Source organism: Falco rusticolus, chromosome 8, assembly GCF_015220075.1.
Source record: "Falco rusticolus isolate bFalRus1 chromosome 8, bFalRus1.pri, whole genome shotgun sequence".
Lineage (NCBI taxonomy): Eukaryota > Metazoa > Chordata > Aves > Falconiformes > Falconidae > Falco > Falco rusticolus.
Genome location: NC_051194.1, coordinates 30,227,486 through 30,242,713, shown reverse-complemented (window position 1 = coordinate 30,242,713; position 15,228 = coordinate 30,227,486). Strand labels below are relative to the sequence as shown.

General features: G+C 42.4%; 1 protein-coding gene across 7 annotated transcripts in view; it reads right to left on the bottom strand.

The window, feature by feature from the left end:
* The window catches only part of NCKAP5 (NCK associated protein 5), a 245,047-nt gene that overhangs the window by 211,442 nt on the left and 18,377 nt on the right, over positions 1 to 15,228 (bottom strand). For all 7 annotated transcript variants that reach the window (XR_005105773.1, XR_005105772.1, XR_005105774.1 and 4 more), the window contains exon 2: positions 8,321 to 8,384. Coding sequence is in view for 4 of the 7 variants with exons in the window: in XM_037397642.1 (XP_037253539.1) it covers positions 8,321 to 8,323 (3 nt within the window). In the remaining 3 variants the exon portion in view is untranslated. The remainder of the gene's footprint in view (positions 1 to 8,320; positions 8,385 to 15,228) is intronic.

Below are 15,228 nucleotides of genomic sequence, written 5' to 3'. Positions count from 1 at the left end.
ATGACCAGATTTGAATCAACCGACTCAAACCTGTAAGGCAAGAGTTTTTCTTTGGTCGTACATGTGGGCCTACAAGATTTAAGAACAAAACCTGAAAACACTTTCTAAAAAATAAGGATGAACAAAGTCTTAAGAAGATAAATTAATGAGTTTTTCTCTGTTCCCAGAACTAACATTGCAAACAGACCTTTTAGATGGAAGTTACAGTTGCTGGTAAGCTACCAGTTCTACACTTGCAGTTTAACTACTGGCCAAACCCCCACCCCCAATAACCAAACCCCACAACCAAACCAAAAATCTAGAGATTTCTTTTACTTGTAATATGCTAATTTCCCTAGCTACTTCAGGATAAAATGTGCAACACCAAGTCTATAACAGTGGTTTCACTACCATGAATCTGTAGAAATTTACCTTCCAAGTATGCGTAAGATTAGAGTTGTTGGCCCAGTGCATACATGCACCTTTCCTCTTCAGAGCCTCAGACATTGCGACTAATTCTGGTCTAGCTGAGACCCCTTGCTCGCCTAAGCTAAAACCCAACCATAAATGTTCTGCCTCTTCAGCCTGCAGATCAGTGGCTCTATTCAGGTCATCCTTGCAAAAATATTAATGCAGTGAGTATGTGGCTTCCTCGAGTCAACTCCAGCCATTGCCTGGAGGAGCTCAGGACTGCAGAGCTTAACCTTTGAGATGAAAATGGTTGCAATTCACCGTTATTAGTGCATGGGCGCATCACTCCTATTATGCAGTGAGGTATTGCCTAGAGCGGGATACATCTGTTTCTAGTCATAAAGCGGGATTTGCTTCACATTGAAGCCAACTGCCACTCCGATATTGCATACACCCGTAGATGCTATGAGACTGCATGCACCCTTTCTGTACTTTAGCGTTCCCTGCCTTTGCTATGTAATGTATAAATGGCAATTTCTACTTGAGGGCAATTTAGCTGATATGACATACTTTCTACAGATTGCTTCTGTTGTACTTTCAAGACCTTATATAAATGCATTTCAATATTTTTTTTTCCTGTGTTCAGTGATTCTTACATAATTCTCTGTGACTCTTTTTTAATATTAACTAAATACTTGCAGAAACTCGTTGAACAGACAGACCACTTCGGTGGGCTCCAGCTGAGGGGCAAAACTTACTTCTGCGCCTTTGGATCTAGTAATGGTCTTTACAGTGCCAGTGCCTACAACATCCTTGGCAAACGGAGCAAGAAAACACCAAAACTGAGGATGGAGTATTGCTGCTTTTGCAATGGCAGGTGCGAAGAGCCCCTTCAAAGTCCTGTGTATTTTAAAATACTGCGGCTGATACCTTCTGGCTCCACAAAACCTAAATCCCAGTGAAGCCAGCAAGGACCTCACTTCCAGCATGCCGCATTTTTTTATTTAGTTTTTCACCAGGGCTGTGGAGGTGGGTGTTGTTTCCAATGGTTCCAGCTCCCTCTCCTGGTAGAAAAGCCAGAGCCAGGCAGGCCACCAGCCAGGGAGCGTCCAGCATCTTCCCAGATGCGCTCACACCATTTCTCTTACGCTTTAAACGACAACGGAATGAAAGTACATTGACTTTAAGGATTTATTGTGGAATGTGGTGAATAAACCTGACTCTGGAATTAATTAACCAAGAAGGAGAAAGACAGGCTTTGAAAGGCTGATGGTTCTGAGCACAGGCAATCAGGCTCTCGGTACTTCTCTTTCAGGAAGAGGGAGCAACCAGGTTTATTTTTTCCATCGGAAAATGACTCTTGAAAGGTGTCAGCACTTTTAAGTCACAGAGAATCCTTAGATTCATAAAAGCCTTCAAGTACAAAGCCTGAAAATATCTGCATATTTGCAAATATGAAGCAAGCAACAAAAAATACTCAGGACAAAAGATTTTATATTAAAACCACTGAAGATAAAGCTGAAAAGTTGTGAATGAAGACATTTGGCCTAATGAAGTATGAATTAATGAGGTCCAGAAGCATTAAACCAGGCTTGTAAAGAATTTCAATAATCATTATTGATGCTAACTACTACTAATGCCACTGAATTGGGGGAGGGGGGGGGGGTGCTGTATGATGAAGTTTCCAAGAAAAAGAAGCTAGACAGCATGGCTAGCTGTGTATAAATACACATCTTCACAGAGAAAACGGTACAAGGGTCAGATTGCTTCTCCAGTTTAGGATATTTAATATTCAAAGGGACATTGTAAAACTGTGACTTTGCACACACACACCCACACACACCCCCCTTTCTAATTAAAGCACAGATAGATGTTTTCATAGATGTAAGGACCCAGAAGTTGGGAAAGGCAATTTAGCCTTTTGTATCTCATCTTTAACACTTCATTTATTACTAAATATCATCTATTTTTGAATGACCTGGGTGCTTCTGCAACAACAGCCTTCCCAGCTGCTGGAGGCGACTGCAGAGATTCATCACACCAGTGACAGAAAGCACCTCCGCGCTAGCAGCAGGACATTGTGCTGCCATCTGTAAGACCCCAGCTCAAGAGCAACCTCAGGATTCCCCCTCCTCCCTAAAAACAAGGTACACAGTGCAGATGTTAGGAGCTGGGCCTCTGAACATGCTGACCGTGCTCCTTTTTGTAGGGCTCCCCGCTAGCTGATTAATGGGGCAGCATTCGTATCAGCTGCGGCGCTGACAGCAGAGCCAGGATGGTGGCCTGAGACCGAATGCCCCGGCAGTGCCGAGAGCCAGGAGAGGTAAATGCAGTTCCCAGGAGAGCTGTGGAAAAAGCACAACTTCCCACAATGATAGGCTGCCACTGTAACTGTGCGTTTTCAGTTTCCTACAAAAAGAGAAGGAGATTTGGCTTTCTATTTTCAACTTCATTTCGCTCAGCTCAATAAAACATTGTCAAGCTGGGCTCTGATCTCCTCCTTCTCACAGAAAACTAGCACCCACATTAGAAGTGTAAACTTGAGAAAAAAGCAAACAACTAAAATTACATTTAAAAAAAACACCCTACAGTGTGGAAAAGTAGATAATATGGTCAGACTTTCTGCTGTTTTTAATACAATTTCCATCAAGACCCTTCTGCACTTTGACACGTCCATCTCCATTGTGAACGCTCCAGTTTGGCAGTGCATGATGAAGAGGAGAGATCCTTCCAAAGCTGCTTACATTACAATTTCGGTTTCAGTCTGGAAAAAAGACTGGTTTGCGCTTCCCATGGTTTTGTAAGAGGCTGTTACATACATCTAAACAGATTACATTTAAGAAAGCTGTAACAAGCAGAAGTGACTCCGTTCCAAGTAATAATGGGATATCTTACTGACGCTCCGATTTTTTTTTCTGCCTTTCTTTTTCATTTCTTCCACTCTAAAAACTTGCAGTCCCTACTGTTTTACAGCAAAAACTGTTTGTAAAGCAAGAATTGTGCTGATCGCATCAAAACTCATTAATATAACTTGTTTTTCCATTATTAGCACCATCTGAGCCTGTTGAAAGCCTTAACCAGGGCTTTAATTTTTCCACAGAGAGCTTTAAATTAATTAGTGGTTTACATGCTAACAAAGAATCTGATACATTCATAAATCAATCTAATGCAGAAGGATTACCAGAGGGTGGAAACCTATTCAGTGGGGACCTCACATTCACTTAACGTGGTGGGTTTTTAACAAAAGGGTGCAGGTGTGGAATAGACGGGTACCAGGAAGAGCCCATGATAATCACTTTGCATCACTTAAAGACGCAGCAGGACACATGGTAAATCAGAGCCTAGGGCCCACCCTAAGAGAAACCCATGTAGATATGAAAGGCAGTATCATACCACTTTAACCTTCACAGCTAAATTGCCAGAGTGGTACAATTTCTTTTGTGTAGGTTACAGGCCACTGAACTAATGGAAAATAGAGCAGAATTAAAGGACTTGGATGCAGAAGTACAAACTAACAAAACTGGGTAATATACACAGAAATAAAGGTATCAAATAAAAAATTTAACCATTTTTCTGGGTAAATACTAAATTAATCCAATTATTAAAACATGATGTAATTGTGTATACTTTTGGTTCACTTTAGGCTTTTAATCCCATTTCTGCTAACATAACACTTACTCTGCCATGAGTACTCTTGCTATGTAACTGTGACAGAATTTCCTCATATTTTTCCTAACCTAGCACTGTTCGCTGTTAAGAAAATTTCACAAAAACGAACACTTTTCCTGGTCATGTTCCATGTCCTAAAGGTCCAAAGCCATGGACTTAAAGTTTTAAAAAGAAACCAAAAAACCAACCAGACAAAATCAGACTTCGATGACTAAAGCAGCTTTCAGTCTTTACTATGTTTTGAAATAAACTTGGGCTCTGTTTTGAAAGCTGCTCATTTTCATAATGTAATCTCTGTCACCACAGACACCTGCAGTCTCCATCAAATGCAGTAAGAACTGTACACATATGAAGTGATCATCTTCCTTTCCTTTGCAAAAAAGTAAAATACCCTTGATGAGTCAGAAGAAACATGACTAAGAAAATTGCGAACATGCAGACTGAGAAAGTAAAGGCCCTAAGTGACAGCAAGAGCCAAGCGGCAATCCAGCTCAGTGCTGCTGAAACTGCCAGCGGATAGATTGGCAGTAAGTAATTGTGCATTTTGATAATGAATAATTACTATTTACTGATGGTAGTTCATAAAATAAAGAATCCTAAGCAACCATCGGGTATTCACAGCCTGAATCTATTCTGTTCTCCTAATTTGAGTATTTTACAAATACATACTCGATCCTGTATATGAGGTATCAGATTTTCCATATAACCATATAGAAAAAACATATCGCAGTTATTTGTGTATCTTTGGCGATAAACATTTATCTTGAAAGGAAGTATCTTCATTTAACCTTCTATAGTACCTTCCAGTAATTACCCACTTCCAATAATTAATCAGTCATGAAAAATATAACTGGGACGTATTAAAACCCACGTTTCTTAGGGGGAGCGCAAACCATGTCCTCATAAACACGCATTTCATCATCACTCACCATATGCAATTTATACAGATGTACAAACCCAGGTTTTAAGCAAAGATACCAAAGTGTAAGTAGTTTCTATAGCACGTCCTTTGCATGTACTTGTTACTGATTTTATGTATATGTCCACCCTGCTGCAGCAATTTCTGTGACACTGGGTGAACCCAAGCACCAGGAGCCTTTCCTGCCCATCGTTTCTGAAGACTGCATGCAAAAAGGCAACAGCTGGTTGCAAGTTATGGCAAATGCTAAACGACAATCCCCCCATGCAGGGATGCAAATCTGAAATAGCATATTCCCCCCTTGATTTGTGCTAGGAAGGCAATAGGGAAGAGTATCCACAGCTTTCTCACACTGTGATCAAACGGGAAGCAAGAAGGTCAGGGCGAACCCACTGCACCACCCTCCAGCCGGTGGCAGGGCAGCACACGCAGGGACTGGGCACGTACCTCCTGCTCACTGACTCCACTCACCCTAAAAATGAGCGTAGGTTGACATAAGGTGGTCACCTCTTACCCTCATGACCTGTCTGTGACTGAAAATTCCAAATAATTAAAAAAAAAAAAAAAAAAAAAAGACGCAAGAAACACTAGTGGGTGCTATCCTGCAAAAGGCTTGTGCGGCGCTTTGCACCCCGGGACACGTGGCAGCACCTGGTGCTCTCTGCCCTGCCTCACACCTGGTGTAAGAAATGCTCTCCGTGGGACTGGGCAAGGCACTGAAGGTGGCATGTGCTGTCACCTGTGCTCTTCCCAACTGAAGGCCTTAGTTCACTGAAAACCTTCATGCCAATCTAACTAGCACAACCAACAAAAAAGCAAACAGGAGTAAGTAAAGGCAATTAGCTAATTAGTGATTAAATAAAGCTGTGGTCTGTCACTGGCAGGGGGTGCCATCCCTTTTATCCAGAGTCGCAGCCAGTGACAGCACAGCAAAACCCCTCGGGCACCCGGCAGCTGGCTGGTACCACTGCCCTGCGTCCTCGCCACCAGCCCCAGAGGACTCCATGCTGTCTCCAGGGCGATGTCCATCACACCAAACAGGGCAGCACATGGGGCTTGGTACCCTGCAGGCAAGCTGCTGGCTGCCAGCACTTGGGAGGAAGCCTCGCTGCTTCCCAAAGCCTTGCTTGCTCACAATCCCTCACCGAAATTTTGCTGTGAATCTTTGTAAAGAATTTGTTCCAGAAGTGGTATGTGCTGCAGGGTCCTTGCTGTGTGCGCCCCGAGAACACAGCTCACACGCGTTACTTCATCCCTGGCCTCTCCTGTGTTCAAATATTCCATCTCCAGGACCCTTACTGCTCACAGCCAAGCAAGTTCATTAATGTTAATTAATGACTGCTGTGTTTCATATTAAAATCACCGGTTCTGAGCCCTGAGACTCAAAGAAGTTTCCATACATCAACAGCTTCAAAGCATTTGTCTCTACAGGCACACTCGTCCTCGGCTGTAGTTGCAGGATAATTGTGAAAATTACCCCTTGGGGAAGAGGGGAAAAACTACCTCGTATTTACCTTAGGGAAGATTGCATCCCCCGAGAGCTACCTATCAGTTCCTAATGGGTTACAACACTCGGCCTCTCAACAAATTATACAAAATTACACTCTGGTTAGCAGGGCTATGTGATTAATCCCACAAACCCATGGTAAAAGGAACAAGAAGTGTCTGATCCTCACGAGATGAGACCACAAGGTGGGTGCGTATACCAAGAGCCCTACCAGCTCTAGAAGGTTAATCAATATTGCTCATTTCATAAAATCCTGGATTATCCTACTAAATATGTTTTTCACTCAATATATATTATATTATTTCTATGCCTCCAAGGGAAAGCTAGTTTAAAAAAAATAAAGGAAACATTTCAAATAAACAGCTCTTCCCAGATTTTGAAATTTGTTTACACTGAAAACTAAAATGCAATTGCAAATCCAATGCCCCACATCTGCCATTCTCCCTCAAGCAAAATTCCTCCCGGAGGCAGCAGGAGATTGATCTCAGTCGCAGACTCTTGCATTGCAGCTTAATGTGATAAAAGTTTGTTTCCCAGTTCTTCCAGGACTGCTGCCCCAATACACACACACTGCCCAGCGGCCAGTCTCCCCCACTGCTGAAAACCCACCGCAAAGCCCTGCTGTGGCCAACCCAGCCGTGCTGCAGACCCAGGGCAGCCGCATTGGCGTGGTGCTGGGACGGCCATGGCTGCCGTGGCTGAGCTGGGCACACAGCGAGGGCTTGGGGCAAATCAGCAATATCTGCTGGAGCAACCAGTACTTGTCTCCTTCCCTCGTCTCCAATGCACTCGGAGCCCAGAAGCCCCTGCCTCAGCAGAGCCCCCGCAAGGCACCCCCAGCTCTGCTCCAGCAGTGTGCGGCCATGGTGAGAGCAATAGAGTCATAGCTGGTTTCTCCTTATCTGTCACTTCGGTCCCTCCAAACCTCACTTCATTGAACTAATCATTAATAATAATTCATAAGATACTCACTGGAGGCAGGTAGAATTTAAAGAGCACTGCAACACACAGCTAATGGGGTATGCGCTCCCCAGAGACCCTCAACAACTTCTCCCCACTAAGTTGAACAAACTTTGGACCAAATTCTTTCACAGCCACTATACAACTCAAATCAGTAGCAGTTTCACCAGTATGTTCAAGGGGACTGGTTTGGGTTTTAAGGTCTTTAAACAGGTCTGCTTTAGCCCATGGAAACCCAAGACATTTTATCTGAAGACAGGGACAAACAAACTTCTTAACAGATGGGAAGAGTTCCTTAGATATTAAGTAATTAAGCACACTCAGCATATGTTGGTTCCTTCAGAAAATTGTTTTGAAGAGATAAGGCACTCCATAAATTGAGGTTTGCAGTTAACCAAAAATCTGCCATTTCAACTTTTGCTCACAAGCCTAATCTCATAAATTGCTACATGAAAAATGAAGATATAAGAAGCATTACATGATTTACAAAATTATCAGATGGAGGGTTTTTTAAGTTTCCATGCTTGTATTCTTCCATTTTTCTGCATATAGCTAAGATCTAACAGGCAAGTAAATCTACTGCATTTTGATCTGAAATTGCCTTTCTGTGCTTGCCTTGCTTCCAATTCCAGTAAGTATCACCAGCAGGTAAAAGAATACAGCTTTTCTCTACTGTGGCTTCTCCAAGGAAGCCAAGATAGAGCCTCGAGTTTCCTTGTATTTATGAATGCATCGTTGGCAACCCATCATTGTGTTCAAGACAGCCTTAATGCTCTGGTGACCATCTTCAGCAAGACAAAACGTACCCAAGGCCTGAAGTAATAAGACTTACATATAAGACAAGAATTGCAAAGCAGCGAGTTGCTGCAGCTTACCATTGCTCCTTCACTCTTACTTTGTGCAACTTCTCGCTGCAGCCGAGCCACAGACAGCTTCTCCCTATGGGAAAAAAAAACCAAACATGTGAGTAGCAGTTCATTTTTCACTGGCAGAGAGAACGCACTGCTTCCCCGTCGGGGTAGCATTCCTGCACATCGCTCCGGTAACCCTCCCGGCAGACCCTGCTCTCCTCACCATGTTTCTCTGCAATATTTAGCGTCTGCATGATTGTTTCATTTTGTGGCAGTTTGACAGAACATTCAATAAATCAGCTGAATCCAAACATCATTTGCTCCATTCAAACAACAAAGTAGCTCATCATGCTGGCGATACAGAAACAGACTGTGCAAATCAGATTGCGTTATTTATTTTCCTATGGCCTTGCACATTGGCTTTATTCCACCCTATATTAACACAAGCTAGAAGGCTGTTAGACCATCAATAAATGTATGCATAAAAATGAAGTTAAAAAGATCTTTTCTTTTCCTACACATACTGTGCTGCATTTTGCGACTACCAAGTTATTAGGTTGTTGGGGTTTTTTAATTAGCCTTTTTTCACATAAGACTCTTACCCAACTGTTTGGCTCAAGTCAAGTAACAATCGATTTGCTTAATTAAGGGTTTGGCAATCACAACACACTTTCACCTGAAAAGTTGTAAGAAAGGCATGAAAGCAGGAGTTTAGTATAGGTAGGAAAGGAAAGAGATTTTCACAGCGTATGGACTGGGAAAACGTAGCACGCACCAAGTACGTGAACTGCACCTAGACAGTGGAAGCTGGTGCAGGAACTGACCACTGCAGGAGGGCTACGGGAAAAAGAATTTGCTCTGGAAGCTCAGCAAAGCAGAATATACTTTCCAGAAGTGGGACTTAAGCAACCTACCACAGTTTTAAAAGGATCTGAGAAAAACAAAGACACTTTTCAAACAGGCTGTTTTTAAAGAAGGGTATCTATTTTTGAAAGATTTCTGCACCTTGCAGAAACATCACAGGAATCTGTCAGCACATCAAGAATTTATCAGTACACAACAAAATAAATTTGCAGATGAATAAATTATTTACAAAAGATGATCAGCTTTGAAAACTTCCAGCAAAAGGTTTTTTAAATCAGAATATATCCATTATGGTGTTTGAAATCTTCCATTTGCTCATGTTTTGTCCAGAAATTCTACTTGGTGTAATTGGAAGGGAAGACCTGAACCATCCCAGTGGCACTTACCAGGGGTATTTAAAATCTCTGCCCCAGTGACCACCCCATCTAATGTAAATGTCAAGAGTGTGCCTGCCCTTGCCCAGCTGTGCTGTTTGAGGGCTGGCAGGACCGGCCCCGTGCTGCTCGCCAAGGGCTACGTGAGCCCACCGGCCATGCCACCTGGCTTTCCCGAGACATTCTGAGTTCAGCAAAGAAAACCTTCCTGCTGCGCACTGCAGTGAAGTACAAAGTCTTGAAAACGCACAGACACATCTCCCAGCTCTCACGGCAGAGAAGAGCAGGGGCTGGAGACTCCCGCCCCCCAAAAACCTGCAAAGGTGCCCAGCTGGGGCTGCGGCAGGACCCGGAGGCTGATCATCTCCCCGGGCTCTGTAACCACTCCTGTCACTGACCGCATCACTGTCATCCGGCATAAAAAGCTAAATGCCTGATGATATTCTATTATTGATCTTGCAAAAAAAAAATATTAAAAAATAGCCTTTAAACCATTTCTTAGGAACCATTTCTGCTGAGGAATGCAGACCTGTGTGTACTGCCTAATTACTGTGGGAATGACACACTCATGTCACTGTGCCATAGCTCAGCATACACCCAGGTCACTAACGCAGCCCTCCCTCCCCACTTCAGTAGGAGATGTGGTGTTTAAGTCTCCCTAACAGTCAGTTGCCCCCACGTGCTTGCTTGCACTCCCCCAACACTCCCTGCACACCCAGCTAGTGGCAGCCAGCAAGCACGCTTACCTGATTAGTGCCAGGCATTGCTAATATCGTGATTTGTAAACATTTACAATGGTGAAACCACTGAATATTGGCAAAACCTAAAGAAGCCAAAGACGACACAGCCACAGCCCTGTAGAAGTTGCATTTGTGTTACTCCAGCATGGTATCAAGATGCTCTTGAAAAATGACTGAAAATTGAGAGGTGGCATTAGTACAGCATTGATAGCCTTATCGAAAGTATCCTAAAAACAGGTTCTAAAAGACACGTACCGCCCTCCCTCTTCCTTGCTTGGATACTATCACAGGCAAATTACAAAATTGGTTAATCCTATTTTAAGGATTTAGATCATCTGCTGGAAATAGCCCATTGCATTTTTGCTCTGCTTCAGCGACCTAATATGTTTTAGTGGAAAAAGTGAGTGTGCCCTTTGAGGCACACTTTGACTTTTTAATTGCAAAACAAATGCCTAAAGATATTTTATGAGAAAAGATGCGGGGGGAGGGGGAAATAAACAAACAAAATCCCCACAAAACACTCCTCCATACACTTCCTGCCAGTGGTCTGGAGAGATTTATTTAGTTATTCCTCCTACATGAGGAATACTCCTACTTTCCCGTCTCCCTGTCACCTCCAACATGGAATCAAGGAATTTTATCAGAGTAAATTCCATTTGAGCTCCATCCACAAAGAGGGCTCCCCCTAGCGATGCCAGGTCTTCCTTCGCTGGTGAGGATCCTGGCTGGGATTCAGAAAGAGCTTCCTTAACAGTTTTCCCAGCAAAGGAGAGCAAAGACTGGCATTTTCATATTCTGGTATTAGAAACAGAACCACTCTGCAATAGCAGAAAATGAAAAGAAACCTGACTATCATGTAGGAGAAAAAAATCTGCAATAGCGGATCCAGAAGTGCCATCTGTTCCAGCAGCGTCTAAAAATAAGGCAACTTTGAGGCAAGCGAAGTCTGCGCTCCCACTTCAAATAGGTCCCAGCAGGTCTTCTCCCTCCCGCCTGCATCCCCCAGGTGAAGGAGCTGTGCACTCACGGCCAGACCTATGCAGATGGTTACCTTCCTCTAGGCAGGATGCGCGGCAGAGGCTCAGCGTGCCTGTGGACCACAGTCATCCCCGAGATCATTCCAGGGAGCTTCATTTGCGATGCACTTGGCCCATCGCCCACAGCGAGCCATTTCCCACTACCTCTATACAAACATATGCCAGTATAATGGGTGAGAAATGCTGTCAGAATTGTGTTAGGAGCCAACAGCATTTAACACCAATTTGCAGTGTTGGAAGTTTTCATACAAGATACATGACAAGACAGAACAAGGACTTCCGTATCGAAGCACGACCAAGCCAACCCATTGGTTACTACCCATGATCTCAGGCAGTTTTGATTAAGACAGCGCCTTAAGCAACTATTCTCAGCCCCCATTTTTTAACATGGTGTTACAATTGAATAAGCATTTTACTAGGCCTGAGCTGCAAAAATAATAAGCTTTTAACTGCTTTAGCCTTTCAGATGTTTCATATGCAAAGAACATTTGACATGCAGCTTCAAAGTTAATCTTGGTTTTTTTACTCTTTGCTTTTAAATAGGAAAAATCAGTAGCATTACTTTGTTGTTATACAGTTTTATTTATTTTTAATCAAGCATGCTTCATCCATACAGCAATATTAATTAACAAAGTTAATTAGCAACTACAGCCAACCTGCAAGAAAGCAAAATCTTCTCTGAGGATTAAAAAAATTATAACATGTTCATTGAGAAGTTCTCATGCTTGCTTTTGAAAAACCATCAAATGATAAAAGGTTTACAAAATCACTCTTTGAAAGCACAGTTTATGCTCTTAAGTTTGAATATTTGCATTGTAAGTGGCAAAATTCCCAGCCAAGGACTTTGCAAAGAGATAATTAAAGGAGCCAAACAAGGATTCAATTATATCCTTTCCAGATGGAACCAAGCACACAAGTAGTCACTGTGTGGATGGAAGAAAGATACATTTCAAGTCTCAGTATCGCTGGTAGATATTGCAGTAGCTTGTTCAAAAAAACAACAGTTTGAGGAAAGCCCATTTAGTCCAAGAAAAACATCACTGTGCTAAATAATCCAGCAAGTTCTGAACTCTCCTTAAACTATAATTTCTCCTTCGCTCTCCCTTCCCATCAGTTGACTCATTCAAATCCCAGACAAAAAACACCTGCATTGTATGACAGTGACAACTAACACACGGCTCATGGCTTCGCTACAGAGCTGTGCTACTTGAACCTCTCCCAAGCCACAGGGATAAAGCCAGGTAGGTAAGTCGATGCAATCACAAGCCCACACCTACCACATAATTTTGAACAAACGCTGATACTGTTCCTGATCTGGAAACAGGTATCAAACACAAGATAAACTACACTGGATGTGTGAAAGACTCCCCTTAGTTCTCCTTTATACTGCTATTTTACATCAATGGAACAAAACAAAAAACTCCAGCAGTCAACTTCAGCTTCCCAAGTTTTAAAATATTTTCATTTTTATTTTAAAACCTCAGATTCTGAAGCTCTTAGATACAGGGCTTTGCTTTTCCATCTAACACAGAAAAGTGTTACTTAAAACAGCTTCTGGATAAAGTTACGGAATAAAGACTCCCTTAAAATGTGCTGAATTATATCAATTTGCCAAGATCTCAGCCATACAGAATCAGGATATATTTTCAGTGGTAAATAGTAATTTTACAGTTTTAACGAAGAAAAATAATTTTATAGTTTTAATGAAGAACACAATCAAAACTCAAAAAGAATGGAAAATGTCTTCGTGATGTCATCCAAAACTGAAGTTAATGCTTCAGTGAACTGTAATCCGCAGGATCCACTAGGAAGATAAGGGCTCCATCAAACCCTGGCATTGTTCTTTCCTGCCTTGATCACACACACACAGCAGCCCAAATCTGCCAGCGTGCATTGACAGGTCTTGCATTTTCAACACTGACACATGAAGATTTCAGACTTTTCCTATTTCCTTGTTCCGAAGTAAATTATTACTTTCTTACACAAGGAATGAATGTGGACAAAATTTAATAGGTATGACAGCTCCCAAGTTACACACTTGTTTCTTTACCTGCCTTTTCTTCCGTGAACAGGAAAGTGTTTTCTTCATGTCTCATCCTTTCTTGGAAGTATCACTCCAAAGTGATTTCATTTAGAAGCGGTTGGTTCTGCACCATGAAATGAAGCCCAGCTTTTCCTTTCATTTTATAACTTACAGTATTTGTAAAGCCAGAAAAGCATCGCTTGACCCACTGAAAAAGTCAAGCTTTGAAAATACGCTTTTAACATTTATTTTCAGTGACCGTGTCCAATCAGAGGGGCCAAGCTATATGCCAGCAAGTCCTTCTGGGCTTTCTGCAGGCTATTTTGGAGCAGAGAAATTCAAACCAAGTTTCCCACTCTACGCTACGGCTGTGAGATTCAGAAGGTGAATAAATACTTTGTTCATGCAGGGAAAAAGCAAACAGACACATGACAGAGACTTAGAATCTGATTTTGCAAGGCATCCCTAACCACCATGCCTTGGAACCACTCCATATTTATCACCTACCAAAATTATTTCTACGTAACATTTTTCCCCCCCTATATCATCACTTGTAGCCACCGCATTGTTTCTCAAATGACCAGAAAAAACCACCACTGAAATCCATTAAACATGGATTAAACATTGCACGGTTCTAACAACTGACCTAGGGGCAGGGCACTAGTCTGTGCCGAGAGACACAAGCCTGCCTTCCTTCAGCTCCTGGTGTTCCAGGGAAGTTCCCCATCCGAATGCTGACCAGGCTTGACCCCATCGAGTCTATGAGATCTGACAAGGGAAGAGGCGAAGGTGGAACAGCTGCAGTGAACTAATGCGCCTCTTTCAGCTCCTGTTGCAATCGCAGTGGTTAGTGATGCTGCAACCTTCCTTCCTACTGAAGATCACGTACAACGAAGGCATGTGGTACTTTATAAATGTCAGCGTTGTGTGCATTTTGAAACTGGTCTTTTAGAGTCGCAACGGTTTAACTAGATTTGGCAATAAAAGAGTCATCTTGCAAAGAAATATTCATTGCAAATTTAAAGCCGAGCAAAGTATGACCTTTATTTAATTATTTTTACAATAATTGCAAAGACTGGAGTTACAATAATGGAAGTACTAATGCTGTCAAGCAGAAGCAGAATAGATAGGATGAGCCACCAGTAAGGCACAGGCTCCTATTTATTGCTAATTTATTTGTAATAAAAGATAAGCATACAGAAAACATAATTTACATTAAACTTCTCTTCTACAAGACATGATACTGCCAAATCCAGACAAGCAAAACAGGTAGTAACTTATTTAAACTCTATTTTCTTTGGGTGACACTAACCGTGAGGGGGGAAAAAACAACAACCAACCACCACAGAATTATAACTCTAATCTAAAATAGGTATCAGCAATCCCCACGGGCTCCTCACCAATTTCCAGAGGATTTTAATGTAAAAGAAATCTGAAGCACAAGTTCAAAGACAACCATCTAGTTATTTTCCAGAGGCACCCAAACAAGACACCAAATACAAAAGAAATACCGTGGAAGAAATCACAGGGTAACGTGGGGCTGAATCACGTTCCCCTGGTCAGAAAGGGGGAGGCAAAGAGAGGAGCAGAGCGAGGACAGCACCTTCGTTATAAAAGCAAGAAGGTTGCCTTTGGCCAAGAAAGAAGGGCAGAGCCGTGGCAAGGAAATTAGAAAAGGAAAGGTTATCAGGAGTCTGTGGCAGATTATCACAGGATTGTTTTCATGACAAATTACTCTCTCAACACCAGCACGGCAGCTGAAATCGGCTGGGCACTTGAGCATGGTAATTCTCCTGTCCTAAGCGTGTGCATGGGGACAGACGGCAATGCATTTTCAACAGAAGTATCTTCCCTCACATTGGCAATCTTTATTACTTCATTGACATTTATTGTT